The sequence below is a fragment of the Propithecus coquereli genome, unplaced genomic scaffold (assembly GCF_000956105.1).
Source record: "Propithecus coquereli isolate 6110/MARCELLA unplaced genomic scaffold, Pcoq_1.0 Scaffold61, whole genome shotgun sequence".
NCBI lineage: Eukaryota > Metazoa > Chordata > Mammalia > Primates > Indriidae > Propithecus > Propithecus coquereli.
Window position 1 is genome coordinate 3531405 of NW_012152063.1, and position 24681 is coordinate 3556085.

General features: G+C 35.5%; 1 protein-coding gene across 7 annotated transcripts in view; it reads left to right on the top strand.

Annotated features, from left to right (window-relative positions):
• HDAC9 (histone deacetylase 9) overlaps positions 1 to 24681 on the top strand; it is an 805060-nt gene that overhangs the window by 589648 nt on the left and 190731 nt on the right. For 4 of the 7 annotated variants that reach the window (XM_012659408.1, XM_012659404.1, XM_012659409.1 and 1 more), the window contains 4 exons: positions 5497 to 5612; positions 14951 to 15073; positions 17958 to 18168; positions 18651 to 18868. In XM_012659408.1, coding sequence (XP_012514862.1) covers positions 5497 to 5612; positions 14951 to 15073; positions 17958 to 18168; positions 18651 to 18868 — 668 coding nt within the window. Of the gene's footprint in view, positions 1 to 35; positions 168 to 5496; positions 5613 to 14950; positions 15074 to 17957; positions 18169 to 18650; positions 18869 to 24681 lie in introns of all 7 variants that reach the window. The other 3 variants (XM_012659403.1, XM_012659406.1, XM_012659405.1) reach the window with 1 other exon arrangement.

The window sequence follows — 24681 nt, forward strand, 5'->3', positions numbered from 1 at the left end:
TAATTTTTATCTATTTTCTTTGTCTCAATCCCCAGCCTCTGAGCCCAACTTGAAGGTGCGGTCCAGGTTAAAACAGAAAGTGGCAGAGAGGAGAAGCAGCCCCTTACTCAGGCGGAAGGATGGAAATGTTGTCACTTCATTCAAGAAGCGAATGTTTGAGGTGACAGGTAATTGAGGAATGGGCAGACTACACAATACACTAACAAATGCTGGTAGTATTAATAGAAATGGGGAAAATAGTTTAGAATAAATATACCTGCTGCATATTAAACGTTATTTTGAGGAGAAATATTTCTTGGAAGGAAATTATATTGAAAACTCACAAGTAGTTCAGTAAACCTTGCTATGCATTCACCAACTGTGTTAAACAGGAAATGAATGAAAAAAACAGAGTTATGTGTCAATCAAGGCATAACTAGGGAACACTAAAGCTCACCTTATTCTTTTCAGAAACAGGCAGTCCATTTTGGGAATGCCAACCAGGAGAATATAACTTTTAATGAAATTTGATCAGAAATGAGCAGAGGGAGGTCCAAGAAGAACACTTCCCCCCTACTCAGACATGAATGTACAAAATACATCTGGGAAAATTAAACTACATAGAACAGCAAAACCTTGACTTTTCAACAAATTTACAGAACTCATAAATGACTTTATGTGTTTACTAGTGAACTGGGACTTAAGGCAGGAGGGGGATATATTGCTTTTTACGAAGGGGAAGAAACTGTCATTTTCACTGGTCTCAAATGGAAGAGTTCTTATTTTTTTAGCTGCCTGGTTAGTAGTGGGGCGAACAGGTTAGGAAATTCAACCTGATGTCTTACAAATGCCCCTAGTCCCAGTCGCACCTGGTTTGAAATTAGAGAAGACCTAAAATCTACAAGAACCAAAAAGGCTAGCCAAAGTAATAACACTGACTACTGTTTATTGAGTATCTACTTAGAGCCATGCATTCTACCTGGTCTTCTCCTTCGGTTGCATCAAGGAAGAAGTAATCTGCAACCATTTTTCTCCATTCTTAAGGAAAATTGTCCTAATACCAATGCAGGCAGTTGGTATTAGTTCTACAAGATCAGATCTGACCCTTAGTAGCTTTTAAACAATTCTTTATTTTCTGTGTCTCTCTTTTGGCCATACAGTGTCTAGATTCAGGGAGACAATATGGAGGAAGACTGTGGAAGTGGAGGTAGAAACGTGTATTTAGGAAGAGAATACTAATGTAACTTAAAAGTTTGACAGGTTATTTAGAAATAAAAAATTTAGTCTCCTAGTCAATCCTGACAGATTGATATGCTTATCTGAAGAAAAGTATTAGTGATTACAATGGACAACTTTCCTTGAGGTATAAAAATGTTAAAGAAATGAACAATAAGTAAAATTATTTTACTAGAGTTTATATCTATTTTACAGCACCAAATATAATCACTAATTTAGATGAACTGAATTCTAAGTTTGGAGTTACAGACTTTTTTTTCCAAGAAATGTTATTGTATTTAAGTAAGTAAAAATCTTAAGTGAGTTTTTCTAATAGAAATCTTTGGTGGGGGTGGGCGGTTCGGAAGGGAGTTGTTTTAATGAATGTAAAAGAATAATAAACCTATCAGCTGTCTAATGTAAATGGAGATAGCTTGTTTTTCTAACTAGGGAGAGTAGTTTCCCTCTAACAGAAAAACTTGAGGTAAAGGGAAAACTATATATGTTGCTATTTTTTCTGCTTTATAATCTTAATATCTAAAATTATATTTATTTATCCTAATGTGCTTTTCTATTTCCTTATTAGTCTTTTCTTGATCATAACTTTTTCAACAGTCACTTTCTCATCCTTACCAAATAGCAGTGGAGTTTAGCTCAATACTTACCTCAGTAATGATTAGTTCTCATTTATAAGGCTTATGGTTTGCCAGAATTTTACTTGAATTTCTTTACATTTAAAATATATTTTCTTCTTAATTTTGTGAGATAATGACTCTCCTTTTCAACCCAAAAAATAATGTGTATTTGAAGACAGACTTATGCATTTATTACAGACACATTTCTGGTCAGTCAGCTGGGATTTGTGGATGCTTTGGTAGATATTTTTAACTGGTATGCCAGTGTCTTTGGAAGCTCCGAACTACTGGCACACAGCTGTCTTCACCCTACCCTCCTTTCCATTTCTCTGCCAACTTTCATCTAATTTGGATCATAATATTAAATATTTTTAGTATCTAGGCAGACACTGTCGTGACATCATAGCAGTTAGACTGCATTGCTGTTATTCTCTTGCCTCTGTATCTTTTCCTCTCTTCCCCATTTCATAGGTTCCATGGTAAGATCTTTTCACACCCATGCCACCTCTCTCCTCCCAGTGGCTGATATGGGAAGCACTTGCCATCTTCTTCTTTTTCAAATTCAAGTGTTTTCTGTCCCTGTCATCCCCACAGAGCCCCATTCTTTTCAAATTCTAGGCATTGGCTCATCCGTGTGCCTGCAGCACCTTCTCTTCCATTCTCCCCTTCTCCGTGGCACCATTTCATGATCTACTTTTCTTTGAGCTCCAGTTCCAGTATTACTCCTTCTCTGAGATTTTTCTCAATGTTCCCAGAAAAATCAGTTGTACCTCCTCCCAGATCCCATCCAGTGTGATGCCATGGAATCTTCTGTTACAAAAGTTGCTGCCTTGAATTTTAGTGCTTATTGCAGCAATTTCTAAGTAAGGAAATACTTGAGTCTGAATATCACATACGATAATATAAATAATATAATTTAAAATTGGTGAGACAGAATGTTTAAGAAAATAGTTTAAAAAAAACCCATAAAAATGGAAATGAGACATTAATGAGAAATCAGTACTTAGTCGTACCAGAAAGAAAAGAGTCAGGAGTTGGGGAAAAGAAGCTCCTATAAGAATAAAAAAACAAAAAAATGTGCATTTTCTTTGGTAAAAGAAGAGTAAATAGGAAGGGGTAAAGATTAAAAAAATTATCAAAATGTAAGCAGATATATAGACAGAAAAGCAATGAGCAAGATGTGTTTAAGCATTTTTGATAGTCCTGACTTGTTCAAATCCCACAGTAAGTATGTAGCAGGATCCAAATTCTATCACCAACCTCATTCTTTCCAGTGACGCTGCACTTCTGTATAGAGAAACATTTATAATAGAAAGTTGAAAGCCACAGGTGACCTGAAGGAGGGCAAGAAAATATTGCCTGGACGTTGGGAGTTCCCGTTCTCTGCAGGACAGATGGTACATGAGACATGATTTGAGTTTACAGGTGGGATTAGGCCTGCAATGAAGTAAGTGAAGGAAAAAGAGGATAAAAATATATGAAACAGGGAAGTGTTTGGCACTTATGGAGAGTAGGTGATTTAATTTGACTGACTGCAGTGTGCAGAAAGGCAACAGTGGGAAACAATATCAGGCCCTACTTTGGAGCAGAGGAACATGGTGAAAGTTGTATCAATATGACCCTCTGGCAAGAGTTTGAAAGAAAGTTTTGAGGGACTACTATAGCCACTCAGAAGTAATGAGAGACTTTTACTATAGTTCATGACAGAATAACAAGGCCTTAAACGCAAATGATTTTTAGTCAGATGTAGATGCGAGATAATGTAAAGAACAAATTGGAAGGACCTAGTGACTGGTTAGTTTTGAGGTAAAAAGGGGAGTGAGGATAACTGTAAGGGTGGTGATAAAATGACGGAGATAAACAGGAAACATTTAATATTAGTTGGTTTTGACACACATATAAGGGGAGATCAAAAATGTCCAGCATTCCAGAGGAATTCAGGCTGGAATTTATGAGAGTTAAAGGCAAGAACTGTAACTTTTAGAAGATTGCTCTGCCTAAAAATGACATTTGAAGTCACGTTATTGAGTGACTTTGACAAGAGAAAGAGGAAAAGGAAAAGGCCACAAACTTAGGTGTTTGTCTGAATTTAGGAATTGATAGGTGAAGGAAAAGTCAGAGAGCTGGAAAGACGAGCATGGAGGTGGAGAATGTTACCATAGGAAGGATATGGAAGGGATGTTTTCTCAAAAGCCTTTAAATTTGCTAGCATTTGAGCAAACTGTTGTGGTCTCAAGAATTATTAGCATACTGACAGACGAGAGGGGCAATTACAGTGGAGAAGGAGGGCCTGAAGATTCCAGATAATTGATGGAACAAAATCTTGAAAGGATTTCAGAGTAAGGGATTGGGATCATGGATAGAAGTAAATGTGCTAACATTGGAGAGAGGAGAAGAAGAGAATGCTTTACCTTTGAAATGGGGAAGGGGAATATAGATGACATAATCATGAGGTAGAAAGAAAAGATGTTGGAGGAAATCGTATCAGAAGTCCTTAATCTTTGAAAGGTATGAGGCAAGATCATTTGTGCAGAGTTGGGTTGACAAGATATAAGTATGAGGCAACTAGAAAACTTTTGAAATAAATGAACTGTAGAAGGTGATAAAGAATTAAATAGAGCTCAGTGATTAATTTTCCAAGGCTAGAGAAGATGACTTCTCTAGCTATATTTCTAGGAATTGAAAAGGTGTATTTTTTATTAGATGTTTTAATAAATGTGTTCATTTCCTCATAAGTTGCTTGCATGTGAATTTTATATATGAAGAGTAAAGAGGTGAGTTAAATAAATAATCTGTCTTGTCAACTTTTGCTGAATGGAATTTCCTATTGTGTTGGTGTTTAAAATTTTACATGTTAAATTTAGGCAACTTCTCATCTTTTGGAAAATAAGTTAAGTAGAATTAAAAGTCAGATGAAGGCAGTCAGTAAAATGTTGAGATTTTACATTTTATTGTATTTCCTTAATTCACCTTTGATTCATATGTACTGTAATAAGGCATAGCCTTAGTATATCAAATAAAGAGCAATTTATAGCACAGCATATAAGCAATTTTTGCAGACATAGCAGGAGCAGCTCTGGGCCTCATGTGTTAACAATCTGTTTTTCTGATGTACATGTGCAAGTTCATTATCTCCATCAGTATTATTTTTTAGGATAGCACAAGAGCAAGTAAGAAAAGATTCCTTTCTTTAATTTTCTTTTTTCATCAAAAGCTTCTGTGACCCTCTCTAACTGAGTATCTTTACTTCTCTAGAAACTGTTGAATATTATGTTGTCTTTTTTTGCAGTGAAAATAAAGAGGGAAAATCAATATGAAAATTCAGAAATGTTCCCCCCATTTTTTTTTTTTTTTTTGAGACAGGGTCTCTCTTTGTCACCGAGGCCGGAGTGCAGTGGTGCGATCATAGCTCACTGCAGCCTCGAACTCCTGGGCTCAATAGATCCTCCAGCCTTGGCTTCCCAAAGAGCTGGGTTTATAGGCATGAGCCATTGCACTCAGCCCTGTTCCAAATATTTTTATAGTTCTTTCTGTTTAGTGAAATGGTGCTTATCATTTACATAGGGGGAAAATAAAACAATGTCCAGTGTAGTATGTTACTTATAGTAACTAAGTTCACCTCTGTGTGCTTTTTATGAATACATTTGTACTTCACAATATTTTTCAGAATCCTCAGTCAGTAGCAGTTCTCCAGGATCTGGTCCCAGCTCACCAAACAATGGGCCAACTGGGAATGTTACTGAAAACGAGACTTCGGTTTTGCCCCCTACTCCTCATGCTGAGGTAAGACCCTTATTATGTTGGTTCTTTTAAGAATTGGATCCCTGATTAGCTACCTAATACAAAGTGCTGTTTCTGAGTTGAAGTTTAATATCCAAGCGATTTTTATGAATTGAAGTTTACTCAATTTCACACATTATAAACCTATTTTAAAAAAACACCGATATTTATTAACTGGTGTAAATATTATACACCTATAAGAAAAAAACTGATAGTTAACAACTGATATAAATAAACCTATAAGAAACTGACTGATATTTATTAACTGATATAAATAAATGTCAGTTATTTTTCTTATAGATTTATAATATGATAAATTGAGTAAACTTGATCTTATTTATAAATAAAACAATCGGGGATGTTTGGACGGCAATCAGGGTTTGAAAAATATTGAAATGTAATAGTCAGGTAACTCATTCTTAGTCATCCTATGTATACACTGTCCAGTGGTTAGGCAACTTACTAGTCCTTCTGCTTAGTTTATTGGTTATTATGATGGGAGTAGACCCATCAGTAAGTAAAAACAACTTCGTGTAAACCTCTCAGAACAACCTAGCAAGGTGACTTTGCTCTATAATTTCATGTATATCTTACACATAAGCACACACATATGCCTATGCACATTAAATTATTTATAAATTATGAAATCATCAGGCCAAAATATAAGTGAAGGGAGACACTCAGAGGTTATCCCTTATAAGCAAAGGACTGAAGCTAGTGAAGTCAATTTTGCTCTGAGGGCCTTTGTATACTTGAGTTTGAGCTTTGATTTTCAGGGCCTCTCAAAACTCAGCAGATTGAAGATAAAGCCCAGTACTAAACAAGAGGATAATCTCACAGGAGACCCTCCAAACACTAAGCTGGTATCCCAAAGGCCCTTATCTATGCTACATTGGTGAGTCACCCATCTCCGCTCCCAGAGCCGTCTTGATACGGAGCAGAACAGAGGGCAGATTCTCTCCCTGAGAAGCTGTAACCACGTGCTAGTCCTTGGGTGGATATGCAGCTCAAATCACATAACTTCAAGCTGTTAATTTGGCTTAAAGTGGCCCCATATTTGTAGTCCCCCCAGGTATCTGCAAAAAACAAATATAAATCCTCTCTAGAGGAATATATCTTTCTTCTAGATTTCAAATGTTTCTCTCAAATAATTTCCCAAGGAACATGAGTAGAAAAGATAGATGTTCTCACATACAACCATCTTCCAGCTATTTGAAGAGCAATAATTTGGGCCTCTACATTGTCTCTAGGTCCCTCATCTTTTTCTTATTTTTACCATCCTATTGCCCCTCTTGCTCTATTTTGTTATCCTTTCAAAAACATGACAGCAGATGAAATAAACACTTCGTTTATATTTGTGACCAGAGACGAGAGTGGGAATATTGGACTACTGGTTGTAGGTATTGTCTTTTTGTTAGTGCAATTATATCTCAATATCGGTCAGTTTTCTACAATCCCTTTAATAGATTTCCAGGAAAAGGACAAGTTAGTCCCAATTTTTTTAAAAAAATACTTTAGATTTCCATTGTCTCTCAGTTTGAAGAATGTGATTCTCAGTAATTGCAGAAACATCCAAGCATCTGGGTTCTAATCAGTCCCTGGATGGATTTTGTGCCCTCAGAAAATGAAAACAACACACTACACTACAATTACACCCAACAGCATGTATGATTCTTAGAAATGCATTGTCAATGCAATAAGTCTCGGAAGACCACTTACAGCATGGTAGCATTTTATTAGGTTCAGAAACATTGACATAATATTTTGACTGAGAATATGTAGTAAAAGTATATTTTAAAAAAACAAGTGAGTGATGAACACAAAATTTAGTGTCATGATTATCTTTCAGGAGGGAAGAAGGAGGAAATTATGGTTTGATAGTTACTAAAAAAGAAGATACATATATTCCTTCATTGTAGATACATACACATGTGCATACAATACTTAGTACAACATGTCAGAACAACCAAAAAATATACATTGGTGACATTGGAAATAAATGAAAAATTTCAAGCCTTTTGTGACCTATTAAATTAAGTTAAATTAAATGTAATGTCCCAGATTGTGTGACCCTATCTTTAAATTTATATCTATATATATACACAGATATATATATATACACACACACACACACATATATAAAATAGTGGAGAATATAAATTAAAGGAGTTTGCATATATTGTTTTAATCTGTTTTATATTCCTAAAACCTTAACTGTCACAAATTATCTGTTTAGATGCTGGAATTTTCAGCTAATTTTTGAACAAATTCTGTCACTATAAACCTTTCTTTCCACCCTAACCATTAAAAAAAAAGAAAACAAAACAAAACAGAAGGAAATGTGATTTAATGGAGTTTAAAAGGGTAGAGGTATTTCTTCAGGTCAGTGACAGGACATTCACCTCCAGAGCTGGAAAGACTAGTTCAAAAGCAAGCAGTGACTTACCTCATAATGAATTAATTGTGTGCCTGAACTATGATCCGAAAGGCCAGGTGGGCAGACCTTAATGCACTGATGGGTAGCCTCTCCATGGCCCAGAACAAAAAATGCAACCCTGATGGTTAACATGTGGTTTTCTGCTGTATTGCATTTACAGAGCTCTGTAGTGTAATTCATTCTGGCTAGGTGAGGAGACAGTGGAATTCAGACTGACACTGTCAGCAAATTAATACCCTACCTTTGTAACACTAAATGTGTCCACCTAAACTGGAGAAGAGAGAGAAAAAATATATTCTCAGCCATACTTGATTGACTATTATTTAGAATTTAGTATGATTTTTACAGGTGTCTGCTAAGATTAATAATAGTATGTGATTTCATAGCAACAGAAATATTTCGGGGGTATGAATTATTTACATCATACTTCACCATTTAAAAAATAAGCTTATTCTACCATTTTTGCTTATGCAATACAGGTGAGTTTTCATTTTAAAATGGTATCATGGTGAACTCTTTATTTTATGGCCCAGAAGTAGAAAAGCATGCCACCTAATTCTTTTAGAACCCAGGTAAATGAATGGGATTCTGCCCCTTTTGCTGCTTAGGAAATAGGAAAGCAAGGCTGTATCTAAAGATCTTGAGCCCTAGATGAAAACAAAATTTTCTGTCTTGTAATTCACATGTCCTGCCTAATTTAGATAAAGGGAAGACAGAAGTAGGAGAATTTACTCATAAGTCGGGTCTCAGGAAATAGCACAATGTAGTGGAATGCATGGGCGTTCCATTCAGAAGGCTGTGTGTGAACCTGGCTCCAAAACCAACCACGTTGTCATCCTTGGCCAAGTTGCCAAACTTCCCCTGACCCTCAGATTCCTGATCTAATAAAAGGTAATACTGTAACACCTGCACCAACAGCTCTGTTATAAGGAATCAGTGTTTGGAAGGCAGGTGGTAAATTGTGAAGTTCAAAGGAAGTTCATTTTTTGTTGTTATTGTCAATGCTGACTCCTGGTAGGGAAAACTCATTAGCATGTTTGTCTTCAAGCCAGCAACTCTCATGTGAGAGTGAGTCTCCATCTGCTCTGACCACTTCTGTTCCATTCCTTCTATTTCTTACATATGCTCAGTCCCAGAACTCAGATTGTTGGAGCTACTTGCTTTACTCATTTGTAAACTTGGTTAAGGAGCTGAAACCTCACGGCTTTCTATTTCCAACTCCAGTCAAAGATGTCTTTACCTATCTAGTTACTTTATTGTTAATACTGTGGGCCTGTGGGTTCAAATATGTTTCCATGGATATCAGCACCATTACTTTAGATTCAGTAGATTTATTTGATAGCTATTTTAGCAGTAGCCAAGCTCCTGGTTTATTTCTAGTTGAACATTAGTGGCTGTCTCGGTTATGCTATATTTTAAATAATTTTTTTCAGCAGATACAAATTATTTTAAAAAAGATTCTAATAATAAGGTTAACTGTTCTAAAATCATCTGAAATGTCACTTGTTTTGCCCGAGTCTCACATGACTCATCTGCCTATTGTTTCATAATAGTTGTTGTGACATTTGCTATAAATGTTATACTCCCTTCTGAGTGGGTGGAGAGCTATGGTTTTTGATGGCAACAAATAAAACATTTTTCCTCCCCTCAGGGAAAGGAGGTTGCTATAACAAAAAAAAATCATTACTAGGAATAATATGAGTCAATATTGTAAAGCAAGATCTTTAGCAAAACATCGATGCCTTTCAAATGCTAAACAAATTCTGTCAAATGATTTTTTTTTTTTTTGGTCTCACAACTATTTTATAGTAATACCTTCATGGGCGTCCAGTAAAAATAAAAACTTAGATTTTTACTGCCTAAACAATTTTCTTTTTTAGTTACATGGAGATTTTAATTTTCTATCAGCTATCTGAAAGAGGGTAGAAAATAAATATAGTGTTGAAAAATAAGGTAAACATTGAATAATTAAGAGCTTTTTTTTTCTTTTAATGTGGCTCTCTTCTTTTTAGATAGTCTGAATTTGAGATTTGGGACCTTTAAAAGCCAAAGTTGATTGAGGCTTTGTCTTCCTGTATGCCATTCAGATAGAAGCAGATGTTACCTGATAGAGCTAGTCAGGGGTGCTCCAGTCTTAGGCTAAAGGAAGGCAAGTGCAGGGAAGGTAGTTACACCCTGAGCCACAAGCCAGTGAGTAGGAGAGTTCAAGTCTGAGACGCTTAGACCAAACTTCTTTTCACTAGTCCAGACTGCTTCTCACCAAATCTCTGTATGTATTTTTTTTTCCTTTTTCTGATTCTTGTGCATATTGTATAACAGATAATTTTAAACATAAAGTAAACTGAAAATTCTACATCTATTTTTCCTGTAAGTTGCTTAAAAAGTAGGCAATTATTCACATAATTAGTATTCTGTCAAGGGTCATCAGTTGACTACTTTGTCTTCTTAATAGTAAGAAAGGTATTCATTTGTCTTTTTCCTCCTTCCCTCACTCCCTCCTTTTCTCTCTCCATCCCTCCTTTCTTCCTTCCTCTATATCTCCTCTCCCCATTTCTATTTTCCTTGTCCCCACAGGCAGTCATTCTCTGTTTTTGTTTATGTGGATTCTTATATCATATATATATTTTTTTGCTCTGTGCCCATGAATTTTAGTGAATATAAATGTCACTGTGTTTATCTATCTCATTCCATTTCTTTTATCACTAAGCATATGTTTTTAAATCCATTCTTGTCTCTGTGGATTCAGAAATCTAATGGTTTGCTTTTAATTACCATAAAAATCCATGGTGGGTGCTACTCCATTTTACCCACCTATTCCGGAGGTCGGTGTCCTGGTGGCCTCCAATCCCCAGCCATCACCAAAAAATGCATCAGTATATACCCATGGACATCACCCTACAGCTTAGTGAGAGAATTTCTTAATGTTGTAATTCCCAGCAGAGGAATCACTGGGTCATGATGTATCGTATAATTATCTTGGTTTATAGTGCTGAATTATTCACCAGAATTGCTTGACTTGTCTATAGTCCTGCTAGCAATATGTAAGGGTTTTTACCTTTTGTAAATCTCTGTGACATTTGACATTGTCAATTTTTGTCAATGTCCATTTTGGAAGAGATTCTGAGTTTTTTAAATTGAAACTAGTAGCTTCTTAATTTCAATGCCTACATAAATAGATTTATTGAGAGACAAAATTTTTCAATCTATGTGTGCTTTATTCAACTGAATTGCAAAATATAATCTATAAGATATCCTTTCCATTGACATGATAGTGAGAAAAGAAATAAAATGAAAATTTGAGCCATGCAGAGTGGCTCACGCCAATAATCCCAGTGACTTGGAGGGTGAGATGGGAGGATCACTTGAGCCCAGGGGTTCAGGGCTGCAGTGAGCTATGATCCTACCACTGCACTCCAGCCAGAGTGACAGAGTGAGACCCCCTATCTAAGAAAAATAAAAATGAAAATTTGAAGAGCCTTACTAAATGTGAGTAGCCCCCCACCCCCTCCAGTGCCTAGCCCAATTCATATTCCCTGACCCAACATCATGCTCTTTCTTGTGAAATGCTAGTTAGCCATCAAAGCCTAGTTTAAAAGTGACACCCTCCTCTGTGCTATCAAAGTATTTTAACCCTATGCTAATTATAGTAATTATTACAGGTCATTAGAGTTAGTTCTCTACTTTTCTATGCACCTGACTAGTATGTGAATTTATGTGGTATAGTACGTCTTTGTACATCTCTCATCTAACACCATTAATCTGACACAGTGGAGTTACTCATTAATTGTTTTGTGAAGGTTAAGTGATAGCCATTCATACATTTAATATTTCCATTTTGTCTAACCACAAGAAAAGTTTCTGGTTCTAAAAATTTTTTCAGATTAAAACCATCTTTCCCATGTTCTAAGCTGTGAAATGTTGGCGTCTTAGCAAAGCACTGATTTAAGGGCTGGATCAGTTTCAAAACTGCTCCCTGGAAAAATCCTGGCTTTGCCTGAAAATACTTGTGAGCTCACCACAACCCTAAGGTGGGGTGGCTTTCCAGCCCTGCAAGATTACTGAACAGGCTCCTTCATCGTCTCAGTGGAATGCTGCTCCTCACAACCTGTTAGTCTGGCTTCCAAGTGTGCCTGCACTCAATTAGCAGTGTCGAATACCACTCCAGGTTTTGTTAAGAGACATTAACCTGGAAAAGATAGACTGCTCCTAACAAAAAGCTTAGTTGAGGAAAGCTGTATTTAAAGAATATAATTTGAAGAAAATGGTTTCTCAGTTCTGTTAAGTCATTGGCGATTCTAGACATTGGAGGTCTACATAAACTCTGTGCTTGTTTCCTTATCTATAATCAAGGGAGACAAGCTAAGCAATGTCTAAGTCTTCAAGTCCCTGAAATTTCTATGATACGATATTATACCAGTTCGTGTCTATAGGAAGGACCAACTATACCAGTGGACACAGAACCTTCCTTGCTTCCACAGGAATTACCTCCTAACTTGAAGATCCCCACGTCTGTAGAATCACCAGGGCTTTTTCCTCATGCGCAGGTCAACTGGCTCCCAGTTGCACTCCTTTATTTCTTTCTATGCTGTCTCTTCTAAAGCTCTAAAGCTGCCACTGTTCTCTGTGCTTCTTTGTGGTTCCCAAGAATGGTGTGTATTTTCTGTAGTAGCACCTGACAACAGATCACCTTGGTTAGGTTAAAAGTTTCATTGCTGACCCTGCAGGGAAACAAAATCGGGAAATCACTCAGTTCCCTCATCTCCAACACGAGCATAGTGGTAGCTTTTAAGAGTGCCTGTGAAGAGTAGGTTAACCTCCAGAAAAATCCATGGCACAGGGCTTGGCACATGGTAGGTGCTGGAAATTAATGCATTGCCATAGACAATGAAGCCACTCAATTTTTATATGAAACTTCAGGGGTCTGCAGTCCCAGAGTAAGAATATCTCCAAATCCCTTCACTTTAGTCAAAGCCAGTGTGAGAAGTCAGTGTGCTGCTGCATTATTGCGTCTGAGAAGAAATCTATTTCTCATTTTAGTATAAGTCGGCTTCCTGTGATGAGGTGGGAGGGTATCACAGAAATTCTCTCTGGGAAACAGAGATAAACTCTTTTGTGAGGCCTTTGGTATTTTGGGGTGTCATGCCCACAGTTCATGTCAAATCTCAGTGCTGTGAGAAGCAGATACAACCTTGCATGATTATACATTATTTAAAGTGCTTATTTTTCCACGCTGCTTTTCTCTTCTGTGAATACAGATAAGTGAATGGAATATCCTTTTGTTCAAAATTAGTATTTCCTGCCAAAAAGCTAGTTAAAATATTTCACTTCCTTATACATTCTTTTTGTTCTTGTTCAGATATATATTCTATACTTAAAATTTATGTTAACAGCTTAACTTGTATAAGCAAAAGAGTAGCTTGTAGCTTGCCTTTTTATTTAGATCAAATATGCAACTATGGCTGAGAGCTCCCAAAATAAAATTGCAATCTCACACATTGTAATTTTAAAATCTTTTGCAACCATCTTCATGCTATGACATTTTAGACAACTTTAATTTTGTAAAGGGTTGCATATAAAGTCAATGTAATGTTATTGGTTTCAATATGTCTCTTGATTTTCTTGCACAAATATCTGACATGTTCTTTTAAGAAGAAACAAAATCTGAGTTAGCTTGGAGTTCCAAGTCGCAATGAGAAAATGCTACATTTAACCTTCTGCTCTTCTTATGTTAAGACAAGGACTCATCTCCAAACAAACGTATGATTGAGATGATGTTTTGGAATAACATCCTGTGTTTTGGTGGAGCATCACTCTTCAGTGACATTCTGAGGTTGCATTGTATTAGCACATGATATGTTCCTCAGTTAATTGATATCCCAGGTTTTCCAGGGGAAAATCTACAGCTCCCCCAAACATGCTTGACAAGTTATTATATTTACTTTAGTCAAAGCCCGTGTGTGCAATATCCCTCCTGGAGGTGGTCTATTATTGGAGTCCCATATGCTTTTTGTTTGGGAAGAAAGCAGTCACTGTGTCATACTGTTACATGGAGTATTCTTTTTCAGGGATGTTGTTCCCTTGGGGACCATATCAGGCCAGAGTTCCCTAGTCTAATAAGACCTTTGTAACTCTTATTGTATAAAAGTTCTGGGAGGGAAGCAAGAGTTAAACAGAAAATGTAATTCAAGCAACCATATTAGGCCACATGTGGGAAAACATGACTCTTAGTAATGGATTAAAAAAAGGTATTTGTTGTAAAAAGCACAGCGATGCCAAAACGTTCAGGGTATTTCAGTGTAAATGAAGGCTATTGTGGCATAGGGAACTGATAACATTTTAACATTTACTTTAGTTTCTGAATATGAATGATCTAAAAATACACCACACAGAGTTGTCTATTCATAAATTTTTATATTAAAAAAGATGTGATTACTGTGGAAGCCCAATATGGTAATATTTAATCTTAAGATTTTCTTGTGTGGGTTTTCCCATAAGTAAAATGGCATTAAATGAAGATCAGATGAAGATAATGACTATGGCAGCATTATATACATATTTTTTTCGCTCAGTAATACAAAAAAAGCATATATACTAATCCGAACTACCCAGTTTGATTGTTGTACTTTACCATTAGATGACAAACATGCTGATCATATTCCACGAAGGCAGAATTTTATAAATGAATTTTGCAAATATGAAGATAGAAGCCCTTTCTTCAGATTTTATAACTGTGTCTGAGGTATAAAATTTTTATTTAATTTTTACATTATAACTCTCAGATACAGAAGTCATAAAATAAATACTTAAATCTTTTGTAAAATTATGATAAGACCTACTTTATGAAATGTGAGCATTTTACAGTAAAACTTGTGATAATTTCAGACTCTCTCTTTTTTTTGAACAGCAAATGGTTTCACAGCAACGCATTATAATTCATGAAGATTCCATGAACCTGCTAAGTCTTTATACCTCTCCGTCTTTGCCCAACATTACCTTGGGGCTTCCGGCAGTGCCATCCCAGCTCAATGTAAGTCATCGCACAGCACCAGCCTAAACCAGCCCAAGCGATATTTTCATAGGGAGCGCCCTTTCATTTCTTATATATTTAGGCTCGAGAAAAACTTGGTAGAATCAGCTTCTTCCCTATTTGCTATTTTATGCATTGTTCGAAGACGTTCAGTTTAATTTCAAATCATGCAATTATACTCGTTCACATAATCATACATAAAATAATAACTATCATTTGCATAATGGTATATAGCTTTAAAAAGAAAGCACTATCCAGATATATTATTTTAGTAGCTCCACACATCCATCCCGTGAAACAGATTACAGCCGCCCAGTTTTACAGAAGAAGCAGCTGAGACTTGGAGAATTTAAAAGCCCAAGATCACAGAGCCAGTAAGTAGCAGACCTGGAACAAAACCCAGGGCAGTGCTGAGCTGTATAGCTTCTAAAGCACAGCAGCATATGTTTATAGAATTTATTTTGTGAATGACTTTATTTTGGGAATTTAAGTTACTGACTCTGTGGAAAAACTCTCTAAGAACAGTGTTAGACTATTCCCAGCAGATTTAAAGTGAATCAATTAGTTTAAAAGTCCTGACAACTGGAATAGTCTCTTTTGGAGGTAATTGTCATTAGCAGAAAATAGCAATAATTATTTTATTCATATTCCTTAAAATAATATCAGCTTTGGTTGTTGTAAAAGATTCGTGAGCTTTACCCAGAATAATTCATCTCTGAAATGGTAGTAAAAAATCGTACCTATACAGAGTTCGTGTGATACATTAGGTTTAAAGAGAACTTTGTTCCTACCTTTGTCACAGATTTGGCCAATCTTTAACATGAACACTTTCACTGAGTCTGCTGTGTCAAATTCACATGTATGTTCAATACATATTGTAAAGTCAAAGGTATTTTATTATATCTGGTGTTTTTACTAGAGTGTTATTTCATGTGATACTGTGATCTTATACCGGTGAGGAGAAAGCAAAACTTGAATGTTGTTTTATGTCTGGGGATTGAAAAAGAAAGGCTTGAAAATCCTGAATTCAGATATGTCCTTGAAAATCCACATGAAACATTTGTAAATAATTGGTTCTAGGGAATAAAAAAAAAAAGGAATTAAGAACGAAACTAAAATAAATATTAATGAGTAATATTAAAATTATTACATATTAAAATTTATTTTTTCTTCTACTCCCGTTTTTCCCCTCTCTCCTAATGATGAGTAAATACTAACCTAAAAGCTTCTTGTGACACATAAATAGGCATTTTATTTTCACTACTTTTTGTGTGTTCTAAGCCACTCCTCCATGCTAACTCACACATGTACCACTTTTAATGTGGTCAGGGAAAATTTTTTCCCAAAGGACCAAGTACTAAAGCCAGACCATTTAATATTTCAATGGTAATACAATTTGGTACCATTGGATGAATAAACCAATGTGGTTTGGATTAAAGTTTCATTTTTCTTTGCTTCCATTTTGGTGTGGATGAGGCCATCACAATTAATTTTTCAAGTTTAGCATTGCTTTTGGCAAAGGGATCTCTAATATTCCATTTCCCCACTGACTACTAGGAAATTTTAAGGAAAAGAGGCCAGGACAAGGAATCACTTCTAGATTAAATATTACATTGACTTGCTCTGTGACTCAGACAAACCACTTACCTCTTTGTCCTTCAATTTCACCATCGCTGAAAATTGCTTTGCTTCCCTGGTGCACAGCAATTTTGAAAGATGAAACATGAGTTTTGAAAAGAAACATGCCACATAATTTTGAGGTATTAGACTCCTGCTTTTGTAATACCAAAATGACCACCATTCATTAAATTCTTTGAATAGGATAATTCATTATTGCAATTGATATAATTATTATTGCCTCATTACTGTGTTATCATACATTTCAAGTTCTTAATAGCATTTTTATTTGATATCTTATTTCATTTGTAGTTTACTTTATTATACAAAATATCTGGAGTGTCATTTTCAATATTTAGAGATTTGAGAATCTGTTATGAATTAATATAAAATACAGGTTTAAATCAAATTCCTGCATATTTTGTACCTCCTTTCATTATTTTAAAATTTTCATCTTAAAAATTAAACATTACAAACTTACAGTTCTGTGAACTTGTTAGAGGACATGTAGAGAAAGGGCGAATTGTTCCTTTTGCTTGCAACTCCAAAATTACAGACCATTTTATCTCCAGCCTCTTCAACCTTATGATATAGTCTTTAGTTTAACTATTTGAATAAATTTTACCTTTGCAATATATCTTTTACTTAAGAAGTATATTTTAAAATATTTTACAAATAAACTTTTACTGAGCCTGAAATTAGCATCATTTCTTTGTTTTTAATTTATATATAAAAGTTGTATATATTTAATGGTTTACAACATGATGTTTTGATATGTGTATACATTGTGGAATGATTTAAGGTAATTATACATTATCTTCTGAATTATCTTGTATGTATTATATCATACTTATTTTTTGTTATGGGAACACTTCAAATATACTCTTAGCACTTTTCATATATACATATATTGTTATTAACTGTAGTGACCATGATGTACAATAGATCTCTTGAATTCATTTTTCTTGTCTAACTGAAATTTTGTATCTAGCACCACTTCTAATATTTAAAAAAATAATTTTTAGGTTCTGTGCAATGATACTTAATACTAAATTTTCTCAGTGCTTCAACCCTATTTTTATTTCTTCTTTGTTAATTCACTTAGTTTAAAAGACATGCTGTTATCCATTTGGCCGACTCAGCCATTGGGTAAGATGGGGTTTGTGTTTTGGGAAATTATGGCTTAAGAAACTCATCTAATGACATAGAGACCTAATGACTCACATGCATGAAAAAAGATTAACATCTTTGTTATTTCTTGACACAGGCTTCAAATTCACTCAAAGAAAAGCAGAAGTGTGAGACGCAGACGCTCAGGCAAGGTGTTCCTCTACCTGGGCAATACGGGGGCAGCATCCCAGCATCTTCAAGCCATCCTCATGTTGCTTTAGAGGGAAAGCCCAACAGCAGCCACCAGGCTCTCCTGCAACATTTATTATTGAAAGAACAAATGCGACAGCAAAAGCTTCTTGTAGCTGGTAATTAATAATGGCACCATTTGCAAGACATTTAAGGGCTTTTATTTGATCAGTGATCCAGTGTAGTGTCTCTTTTACTCAAGACTAGTAAAGATTTACAGTGCCATCCAGGGTCTCCCCGACACCTGGTACTGTGGGAAAGGCTGTTATCTATATTTATTCCTCCAGATCTATTGGAGGGGGAGGCTCGCCTCATCTAACTTTTGTTCATGCCAGATTAGACTATGGTGAGTCATATTGTCAGGCACGTACATGTCCAGTGCTTTGGCTCTACGGCCTTCCCACACCCAACCTCGCCTTCTTTTGATGTTTGCCTGATAGTATCACTACTTTTCATATAATTTATCCCATGTATCTATTTTCTTTGGCTTCTTGTCTTTTTTTAGAATTAGATGTGTGTGTCTCTGTGTCTGGGTGTATCTGTATGTATTTATAAAATTAAATACACACACACATATGTATCACATATATATTTTTTTCAGGTGGAGTTTCCTTACATCCTCAGTCTCCCTTGGCAGCAAAAGAGAGAATTTCACCTGGCATTAGAGGTACCCATAAATTGCCCCGTCACAGACCCCTGAATCGAACCCAGTCTGCACCTTTGCCTCAGAGCACATTGGCTCAGCTGGTCATTCAGCAGCAACACCAGCAATTCTTGGAGAAGCAGAAGCAATACCAGCAGCAGATCCACATGAACAAAGTAAGCCTCCAAACCAAGTCAAATTGTCATAACCGTTGATTTGGAAATTGGGAATGTCATCACTGATACGGGTATATAAGAAAGGAATGTTGGTATAAGCCACAGCAAAAAGATCATAATCCTATCCCTGCTGTCTAGGCTCAAGGGCACCATCACAATATCAGTGTTTTTACATCATTATGTTCATGGGATGTTTGCAACAAAATTGAGATTATAGATTAGCAGGGTCTTTTATGATTGATTACCTATTTTAATACACAAGCATGTATAGGCACGTATGTATGGAGTATTGTTTTTTAGAATTACAGAAAAGTCTTGAGGCAGAATTGAATGTGGTGGGTTGACATGTGAAAAAGTTTGTACAGCTGATGGCAGATAGGACAAGGTTAGCCAGTAAGGTATTTCTCAGCAACTTGTATGCATCTACGTTACAGTTATTTTTTAGAATGCCCCACTTCATTTCAAAAAGTGTTTGAAGCAGTTTCTGAGAAACTTGTGATATTTTCTTTCTGGCAGCCTTATTGTGGCTGAAATGGACAGCTAATGTCTGTGTCATACCACGTCCTCAGGCGCTCTCTTACTGAGGCAACCACAAAGAAACGGTGATTGCAGTATAATGATATCAGATAGACCAGTAAAGCATTTTCTATGAATTTGTAAGCAAAGTGATATTAAAGAGCCTTGTCTGTACAGTTTTGCCACTGTTCTCTGCCATGGTAAGTTTCCAAAAGCATACTCTTCACATTCTTGGAAAATTCCTGAAAAATATTAAGATCCTAAGTACTAAGATTCTATTCCCTCTGCTTTGTACTGTAGCACCTACAAGTATGTTAAAGAGGCGGAAGAGGCATTATATTGCAAAATGATATCCTGCTTACTGATAAGTGGATAGATAAACCTTGGCTTAGTAATTAAATACTTCATTGTATTGTGATATAAGACACAAAAACACAAAGAAATAAATGCTCATTTTTCTAATCGCGAGAGGAGGGTTCCTCATCATGTGCTGGAGTTTTCTCTGGGCCTCCATCTTAACAAGGGCAGAGCCATGAAGACAGCATGGGCTGAAGACCATAGTACTGAACAGTAATTCTCCACCCCAGCCCTCTGCTGCTCTTAAAGATGACGTGTGTATATGTAGGGTTAGAATGTTGGGGGTGGAATGGCTGACAGCGGCAACTACTCTCTCTGACCTTCTTTCACTGTGCATTGCAGACTCTTTCTGTATCATCAGACAAATGCCTGCTTTATTGCTACAGCATTTCTCTAAATTTATCACATATTTTGTATGAAATCAGTCTCATCAGGAGAGAATTAATTTCCTTCTCTGACTAATGGCATAATACTCATTGACTTAGATGTGACTCTGCATATGTTTGCTATCTTATGGTAGAGTTAGGTTTGCTTGTTTGTTTTGTGGTCTATCAGCATAACTTAAAAGCACTAGCTATTCTTGAAAAAGTGTCCAGTGTGTGAAATTTATGTGGGAGGGAAGGTTAGGAGTCCTACTTTCTGCCTCATAATATTTTGATCTAGAATTAGGTTTGTTTATAAAATTAGTGTTAGATTGTAGATATACTTTTATGCCATTCTTGATTCTATCTCCTAGAAATAATGTGGACATATATATTCTACTATGTGTAAATTAGGTCAATTGATCCTTTTGAAATTGTGGTCTACAAATGATTTTGATGAATACCTTTGAGAATATTTTATAATGTAGTTTTTTGTGACCTAGAGTTGCCACTGTTTCAGATTCAGATGGGATGCTAATAATCAAAATCTTTCTCTTTTAGTATCATGCTAGAGATTTTGACAGGCAGATGCTAACCCCAGTCACATGGATAAAACTAAGATGAAAAGCAGGCATTTGCATTTTAACAATGAGAAAAGCAAACCTTATCAGAGACGTTTTCCCATGTGGAGCTGATTCATCAGAATCTGTTAAGAATTCTTCCCAAAATTAGAAACAAACTTATACTTTAGGGTACATGTTTGTACAGTGGTTTGATTATTAAATCTTGTCTTAATTAGGTAAAATGAAGTCCAGAAAACTTCAAAGTACAAAGCTGATCTTTATATGTTAACCTCTCTCAGCTTGGGTGTTTAGATTACTCAAGCAGGTCGCCAGTTGGCTTTTCTCCAAGTATGTATTCCATATGTTTAATCAAGTTAGCATATGCACATTCGGTATTTTATAGATTTTGAAAATATTTTACCTGCCTCAGTTGTCTAAGGGAACAGAAAAAAATCTTATTAAAGAAAATATTGAACCTCTGTGTCCTATTCTGAAGTATTCACGACAGAACCATCGAGAAGTGAACTGCTACTGTTCACCCCTCTCGATAAGGTGATCAGGACCTTTATTTCACATTGGGTCAGGACCATAACTTAGATGTCAAAAGCTAACAACTTTCTGTATTATAATTATATATTTATATGTACTGTAGCTAATGTTTAGAATACCCATTACTAAGAAGTTACCACAGAAACTTTATGTCATTTTTCCCCACTACCATCCATGAATCTTTCAATTGATTCCATTCAAATTGGAGCCAAATAGTTGACATCATAAAAACATGGTACTTACTCTTGAGATATTTATTATAGCAGGAAATATAGGCACCTGAAGATGTAGATGTGCAAATAACATATTTTAAAATGTCTTTTCCTTTCATTCTCTCAACCTTTTATATGGTTCTTTTTTGAGGAACTGAGGGAAGAAAAAATGGAGTGGGAATGAAGAAACTATAAGTAGGTTTATCTCTAAACCTATAGGAGATTAAATATGATGGGCTTTCCCTGTATGAAATTTCTAATGATGTGTTTGAATTACTAATAATTTTTGGAAGAATTAATAGCAAATCTATACTTTTAGAGCATAGCTGATGCAATGATTGACATTACATTTTGAAGAATTTCTCATATCTTGCTATCAGTATTATTTTAATGTGTTTATAAAACAGTCATTCATGTTCAGTTTATGCAATGTAGCTGTTATTAATCATACCAAATAATTTACCTACCTGTTGCCTTACACTTCAGTGAGATTTACATGGGATATTTGTGTGTCCTAAGATTGTTTTCCTCTTACAATTATGTTGTAAGGGCTTGGCAGAAATATCCCTGGAATGGGCCTGTAAAGTATTTTTACTGTTGTATCTGCCAGTGCATAATGGCAACACTGGAGAGGAAACCGTGTCAGAATGATTATCTTTGCTCGTGAGTTTGAATATTCTATTTTCATGGAAAGTGTTTTTAGAAGTTTAATCATAAGAAAATCATGGTTTACAACATTTGTTCTTTTGTTTTTTGAGACAGTTAAAAAAATTCAGAAATGCATTAAATAATTTATATTGCTAATAGATGGTTGTTTTGTGCAATGTCGACTTATATTTTTCTAAGTCTTTTTAAAAAAATCAAGAGTTTCTTTATACTAGCATCAAAGGAAGACTGTTGCTTTTGCAATATACTTTTCTTGTTGGAGGAAAAAAAAAGTTTCTAAAATAGAATTTTTCGCCAAATACAAAACAGCAAACAAAAAATACTAGTATATTGGTGATTTTTCTCCTGAGCCCATTTTGAATTTAAATATTACCACAGATGTTTTCTTTTCCTGGTAAAATAAAACTATGCTTGATTAAAACAAGACACACCACAGTTACTTAGACACAGTGATAGTTTTAAAGGAATATTCTATCCACCTCCTAAAAAGTAAAAGGGCAAATCTCTAGTCACATCACTATTTGAATGACGTACAGAAAATGTTCAAAGTATTTTCAGGCATTTTTGTTGTGAGATAATTTGACATAAATCTCTGCCATCCCCCATCCCTGTGACAACAGTATTCTTTGAATTATTTCTCTGTTACGGTATTAATAGCCTGATTCATACCTAACAGTTCCTATTTTATCTAAAATTTTCATACCTTTCTAACATCTGTGTTTTTCATCTTCATTCCATCAAATTTTAAGAAAATTCTTACTTTGCTTAGTACCTGCTTTATTGAAATATTAACCTATGCGTGTATCCATTCAACAAGTCAGTGAATTCTTACTTCGTGTAGACACTGTTTTTGGCACTAAGAAAACAGCATTCAGTGTCCTCATGGAGTTTATGGTATGGGGAGCAGGAGAGTGAACTAGCCAAGCAAACGTAGAACAATGTATTAAGTATTAGGATAGGGAATGTGAGGAAGGAAATTGATTTCTTTAAGGAAATAAAACTTGAATTTAGTTGCTTGTCTGGCTTCTTTCTTTCTTTTTCCTTTCTTCCTTTGTAATATGCTCTGTGATAAATATCTTATACATTCCTGTGACTGGATATCAGCCAACATTTAAAAAACCCACATAAATCATAAGATGATATCTTATATATGTCAAGGTTCAGCCTAGATACAAGTGTTTATTACATATTTATCACTATGATACTTAGGCATTTTGACATGAGTGCTATTTTATAATAATAAAAATATTAATATATCTGACAAGACTAGTAAATGGGAGGCCAAGCACATGTCCTATGCTGATCTTATTAAAACAGGTAGATGTTATGTTCTGATAAGCAAGGCATGAATATAATTATGCTCAAATGCTGTATCTGATCTCAGCAAATGGGGAGCTTTCATTAGGTTTTGAAAGAGAATTTGACCCATCATTTACATATTTTCTGTTTTATTTCCTTTTTGACATAAATTTTTAACATAAATGTTACATATTCTCTGTAATCCCTCATGATTCATAGCCATTCCCTGTCCCCAACCATCTATCCGCAGCAACCCAGGAAAGTATAATTGTTCATGCCTATGGTCACCTACAAACATAGCATGCACGCCTGTGTGTGTGTGTGTTAATGTGTTTCTTTGTAAAGTGTCCCTAAAGGCAGTTTTAATATAGAACTATTTTGCACACTATTGAAAAAAGTGTGTATTTTGCTAAGGAGATTAATTTGAGAAACAGCAATTCTTTAGGTATGTATATTCCAAAAAGTTTATACTTTTTGAAGTCACACTTCATATTCTCAAACAAGCAAACACTTCATATTAGCTTTATTCTAATAAATATAATTATATCCATATCTTACAAATGAGAAGATTAAAATTTTAAGTGTAAGTAGATAAACACATTTACCAATCTGAGTTGTTGTCGCACCTATTTCTCCTAGTAAACCAGTATACATCTTCCTCCCCTTCTTTGAGGCACTGTGCATCTTCCCAGCACTTTTTCCAGAGGTACCTTGAGGATAAGGTCATTTAAGTAATACCAGCTCTCTTTTATATGTAGGATCTACTATGAACTGGACTCCATACCAGCGTTCTTATGTATATTATCCCTTCAACCTTATCAACTGACTTTTTTTAAAATTTGAAGCATGTTAATTTTACAAGGCTTAAGTAGGTTGAACAAGGCGACAGAGCTAGTACAGAGCAGGAATTCCAACATAGGTTGTAGGACACAAAAGCCTGTCCTTAACCATAAGTTTCCCCTGATTTTAGTTTGCCTGAAAGTAGAGAATTCACAATTAAAAACAAGGCAAACAAACAAGCACACACAAAAAAGAAGATCACCTTTTTTTCTTTTCGGATTTGCCAGGATGAAGAAATCCCTTTTCCCAACCCTGCTCCCCAACTTCCCATGCATCTCCCTCCTTCCAGTTACTCACTTGGCAGAGTTTGCACGTGGGCCTGACGGTGGGACATTCAGCTATCCTGTTGGATTATAAGGCTTTCCAAATGGTGCAGTGTGGATGCAGCACAAAGCCGACTACAGCCAGGCCACATTTTGTTCCTTTCTCGCATGTGGTCGCATTGCCAT